This window comes from Bemisia tabaci, chromosome 7, assembly GCF_918797505.1.
Source record: "Bemisia tabaci chromosome 7, PGI_BMITA_v3".
Lineage (NCBI taxonomy): Eukaryota > Metazoa > Arthropoda > Insecta > Hemiptera > Aleyrodidae > Bemisia > Bemisia tabaci.
In genome coordinates, this window is record NC_092799.1 from 35,816,280 (window position 1) to 35,822,279 (window position 6,000).

General features: G+C 37.6%; 1 protein-coding gene across 2 annotated transcripts in view; it reads right to left on the reverse strand.

The window, feature by feature from the left end:
- Positions 1-4,820, reverse strand: part of bsf (bicoid stability factor) — a gene marked incomplete at its 5' end in the record, with an annotated part of 46,467 nt that extends 41,647 nt beyond the window's left edge. For both annotated transcript variants that reach the window (XR_011900304.1, XM_072302988.1), the window contains 3 exon segments: positions 976-1,243; positions 3,441-3,563; positions 4,681-4,820. Coding sequence is in view for 1 of the 2 variants with exons in the window: in XM_072302988.1 (XP_072159089.1) it covers positions 976-1,243; positions 3,441-3,563; positions 4,681-4,820 (531 nt within the window).
- Positions 4,821-6,000: the final 1,180 nt, after the last annotated feature.

The window sequence follows — 6,000 nt, forward strand, 5'->3', positions numbered from 1 at the left end:
TGCATTTTTAGTGCTCCTGCTTTTGAGGCAATGACGAAATCTTTTAATAACTACATGAACAACTGCTCACTACAAAGCAGTGCTTTCATGCTGGAAATCAAAATGAACGCAATGAGGGGATCAAATATAACAAAAAATGTCCAAAACGAAGTTCCTGTAAATCATTACACAAAAGGTAGGGAATAAAAACCTATGTTATCACATTTCTTCCATATAAAAAAAGCCAGGTTTCTTTGGCTAAAACAGATGTTACAGGTGTTAAAAGTGACAGGCAAAAGAAAGAGGTCACAAAACAAGGACACTAGCACCTGGTTGACGATGGAATTAGAACACTCCATGCTCCTTCACAAATAGACCACTAAACAGGGTACGGAATTAAGCATTCTGAAAAATGATTCCTCTCCAAAATTTCACATACTTAGAACATGATTCCGGCAACAAAAATTAAGAAATGAACTTATGACCAAAATAATAACGTTTCTATTCTGCACTGGTTACAAAAAATTTGAATTTCCTGCTCACAAGAAAAGCCTGAGTATTTGAATCAAATCGCGCACTAAAAAGTTATGCCAAGCTTCTTAATCAGGCAGTGTTTCTCCATGCCCTGTGTTGCTTAAAGTATATACAAAATGCCACAGCTGAGCTGAAGCATTAAAATTGAGGTTACCATGTTTTCCTAACATACTAACTGTTACAGTAGTGTTCAGCTTGCAATTAAACATAATCAGATGATGATTATTTCATGAGCAGGAAGTTTGGATTTATGCATTAAGATTAATATTCTATTTGGGAGTTGATTTCAAAAATTTTTGTCAGGAATTATGTCTACGTAAAATTTTGATGAGAAAATAAGAGTACCTAACTTATACTGCAAAGTATTGCTTAAATTTGCACCTTGTCAAGTGGTGCATTAAAAGCTCTGGGGGCTCTGTGTATTTTCTGTGGAAGTTATATTGAAAATCAAAATTTACTTACTTGCGCTGACAATGACCGAGAATCAGGGCGTTGAACACTTGTTCATTGATGCCTAGTTCCTTCTCTTTCATAAATTCAAGTATCTTGGTGGCCCCTTCGATATCTCCGTTCTTGCAACAACCAGCTATAAGCCTTTGAAAAGTGATCCTGTCTGGTTGAAGACCTTCCTTCTCCAGTTCCAACAAGAACTCTGTTGGAGTGAATTTGTTTCCATTTTCAAAGTACACAGCCAACAAAGCATTGTAATGAATTATGTCAAACTTGACACCTGTAACCAAAGGAGAAAGACCAGTTGAAAATCCAAGAGTAACAAAGGAATTTTTCAGACTCGTTGGCAAGTTTTCTGATACATTTAACAACTTTCAGGGGAAAAAATCTGGTTTTGGAAATTTACCAGACAAGTTAATGAGCATTGGAGGAGGCAGCTGCAAAAATAGCCCATACATGCAGAACCATGTTTTTGAAAACATTACATGGGAAGTTCAAAATTGTCCATAACTTGTTGCGTTTCGAGGAGGTATGTGTGAGTTTCCTTGTGTGCTCATAGCTAGAGCCCATGTCGATGAAGAGTTGCATGAATAATTATGAATTATTTTTATTTGTATAAAACAAGGTTCTTGCATACTCATTGTTTTGCAGCTGCCTTCTTAACTGCATGATTGAAAATCATCAGCGCATTATTTTTTGTTGTATTTTTATCTTCTTATTCTATTTCTGTTTATTCCTGCCATGACACTGAGTTGTTCTTCAATGCATATATCATTATATCACATCTCTTAGCGCACACAAAATTTGTGCCAGGAATTCCTCACTCCACACGACGCGCTGCACAGGCCCACCGACCACTCTTCACTCCCAGTGGCAACCTCCTCCCTACCTGCCTGTCCCCGCGCCTTCTTCCCACTCCTCAGCTGCTCTCCGCATCCACGTTGCCGAATTCAACCAGTATCGATTCTCGAATAGTTGAGAGCGCAGGGCTGTGCATTTCCGCTCATATGCCTTACACTTGTTTTAAAGGTTGATAGCTCATTTGAATCAGTGAGTTTGAAAACACACCAACTCAGGTTTTTTTTCGATTTACACTTTTTTACGGTTTAGTAACACTTATGAATAGAAGCATCTGCACGCAAAAAGAAATTTCGAAATTGCAATCGGAAGTGCTCGAGACAGCGACAGGAAAAGGGAAGAATCGAAGTATTTCATTAGAAATACCAATTATTGGCCATTTCAAGGGAAACGGGTGACCATCCGATTTTGCAGTTTTCTTTTTTCAGTTCAGTAGGTATACCTTGTGCCAACAAGTTATGTAAATATTCAAGCTTTATTCGGGTCGAAAAATATAAATTTTTCAGGGCAGACTATGAAACAAGCAGTTCCAACGCCAAAGCTTTGGAGGGCGCTTCTTTAACACTGCGAGGAACGTTTTCATACACCTTTATCTTGCGAGAGTTGCGAATGGTCAATGTATGAAAAATTGCCTGCGTGAGAATGGTCCAGCAGCAACATACCTGCTGCCAGTCACTGGATAACAATAGAAAATAGTAGTTGCAAACGTTGCCAGCGAGCGCGCTGCGAGCGCTTCGGTTTCAATTTCTTAGCATTGAGTCGGACGTCTAACCTTCTATACTCTCTGACTTAACCTTAAACCTTCAGCCCAAAGCCGCAAACAGCTGATGCTTGACAATGCTGCACCAAGAAAATGAACCAATCACAAAATAGCACAGTAATACGTCACTAAAATGAAGAGATCACGTGACTGATCGTAATTTTTTCAAATTTGATCTGAAAGTACTGCCTCGGATATAAACATTTAAGCATAACGAGACCCTAAAATAATTAAACCAGGTAATACGTCCGTTCGCGGATCTTATGTTAAACATTTCACGGAAATTGTAAATACCAGAGAAGAACAAAATCCAAATTTTACCGCATGTACCAGAATGGCGTCATTACCAACAAGGCAAAAGTTTACGTATTATAGTACATGTTACATCCGGAGACCCGAACGGCATCTGGTACCCAAGTGCCCAGAAGCGCCCAAAATCAGTATCTGAAAGTCGGTGAGAACGAAAACACACCAACTCAGAAATTTTTAAACGCTTCATTCTCTGTCATCAAACATGGTGTATCCATTTAACGCCATGGTGTACGCCATTTTAACTTGGTGCTTTACAAAGTCTCTAAGTGCTTGTCCTTAGGCACCAAAAGGGTTTTTCTTAAACTAACTTCTTCGCCCGCTGCGCAGTTTTAGGTGTTTCCTGAACAATTTTTTTTTCCGAGTTGGTGTGTTTCCGAACTCATTGATTCATTTGTTGAAACTAATAAATGAATAAAAATTGAGATTATTTCAGACTTACTTAAAACGTTTACTTTTTATGTCTCATATCAAAATTATTGGCAAATCATTGGATGAATATTTTCAGCATTACAGCTCTATGGCTTACAATAAATGAGATGCTACTTACCTTGCTTTTTGAAAATTTCCAGCAGTTCCTTAACAAGCTTTTGCCTCTGTTCTGGGAGTACTTCTGCCAAGAGACTTCCACAAATCCGCAGAATCAACACAGCTTCTGATGGAGTTACCGAGCCTACACAGCAAGAAGTGACAAAAAAGTGACCATCAAAGAGACATACTTACGGTGTAATAAATTAGAAGCATAAGACATGCTTAGCGACATGGAGTTCTGACATAACATTGTGGGATTGGATATTTTAAGTATGATAGATTAGCACCCTAGTAACCTGTAAAAACATTACCTACTCTACCTATTGTGAGATGCAAGTTTCATATGACTTTAATGTTCAACGTTTATAGTAGGGGATTTTTTTCCACATATTAGGAGGTTACTCTCCACTTCCTGAAAGAATGGTGCTGTACAGTACAAAGATTAAGTGATTAAAGAGAAACTATTTCCAGGCAAAGGTACAAAACATTGACTGCTCCTCTGTTCCAGGTGTTTTTGATTGATGGCCTTATTTCCGATTCACCCTCTTGGAGATGTGTTTTACTGCAAAATATGCAATTTGTCTTGCTTTATTTACTATAATGAACATGAAGAGCACAGAAAAAATTAATTACTTTAGAAAATTGTTTCACAGCCCTAGACTTGCCTCTCATTTGTGCGATCAGAGATCCTGCATTTTACTTAGCACCTTTTCCAGAAAGTATCTACTTACACATGGAAAGAAAAACTGAAAAGCACTCGGCTTGACTGCAGGGTTTTACTTGATTATATTTTTTTGTTGGTAAAGTTACACTCTAGCTTCCTTTTTGGAAAACAACCAACTAATATTTTTTAATAAACTTTCAAGAGAGTATTTTTTTATGGACATAAAGAAAGAACAAGTATCTCCGTGCACATGGAAAGAAAAACTGAAAAGCTCTCGGCTTGACTGCAGGGTTTTACTTTATTATATTTCTTGTTGTTAAAGTTACGCTCTAGCTTCCTTTCTGGAAAACAACCAACTAATATTTTTAAATAAACTTTCAAGAGAGTATTTTTTGATAGACATAAAAGAAAGATTGACCAAAAACAGTTGGCTTCTCTGCATTGAAATAAAATGCAGTAAAAAATTTGCTAAGTTTCCAACTGAGAAATTTGTAAAATTGAAACCAAGAAGTAGGTTTCTTTATTTTTACTTTTGATAGCTGCGGTAAAAGCAGATTTAATAATATGTAGCCATGGGCAAGAAAACCACACTTACACTGGTGTTTGAGGAGTTCAAGTATATGATTTAAGTCTATCTCTGAGACTCTAAACTTTCGCCTTACAGAGTTGTCCACTCTGTTCAAAACAGAACTAATAGAGACATTTGCAGCGTCAAAGTAACTCCTTACACTTTCCCTGAAAATGAGACAAAAAAAGTAAATCTTGTTAAACTTCCTCTATAAATTTCTAGAGCGGTAGCAGTGTGCTGCCAGAGCCAAGATCCTGAAGTCAATTATTAGTAGAGACTAGAAGGAAGCGAAATCATGGTCAGGTATGTACTGACACTGAGGTATCATTTTTGTTCACTTTAAAGAGGGGGCAAAAGAATCCTCACTCATTAAGTACTTCACAAATCCCCGTTACTAAAAATGTTTGAACTTTTGAAATGTTGTTGCTCAGAAACTTTAGAAACCTGTAGAAATTTCCCCTGATGTTCATAATGCTACTTCTTGGTTTGGAGGCAAATGACAGCACGTCAGTTAACACGATAACGAAAACCATGCGGTTTTAGTTAAATGAAGTTCTATTTAGGAGTAATAGCAGGAAATAACCTTGTTACATTTAAAACACAAGCTACATTTGTGCAAGCTTCTTCAACAAGCATCTATAGAGTGAGTTATGGGATGGAGATTCAACCAATACCAACCATCATACCAGACCAGAGCTTTATGGTTATGTCCTGTCTTCCCAAAAATGCATGGGGTCTTGAGGGGATCTTGCGCTGCCGATTTGTAACGGCTGCTTCTCAATTGTCCAAAGGCCTCTGGAAGACACACTCACACAATCATATGTATTTATGTATGGCCTGGTATGAAAGGTGATATTAATTCAACACGCATCTAAAAAGAACAGTTCATATGAACTAGCTACTTGCTTATCAATACTTCATCAATTCTGGTTGGATCCAGATCTCAAGACGAAAAGAACCCTGGTTCTAGGCGGACCAGACAGTTGAGGCAAAGAAATGGTTCCAATTGGAAAAGGCAGATTCATCTTAATTAGCGTTGTATTCAGGTTTTGACTTTTAAGGTGATTCGTCAAGCTGAAATGACTTGGTCGAACTCGCATGCGATATATCGCATCAATTAGGTCAAAATCTCGGTAGCTATAGAATTTTTAGTAAAAAAAGGACGACAGCCCCTGCACATAAGCCTAAAGAATCATTCTAAACCCAAAAATTGGCAATATTTAGAGAAATAAAAGCAGAATAGTGTTTGGAAAAAACCTCGCATTCGATAGAGAAATCAATAGCTGAATCGAATGCGAGGATTTTTTCGAAACACTGTTCTACTTTCATTTCTCTGAATTTTGCCGA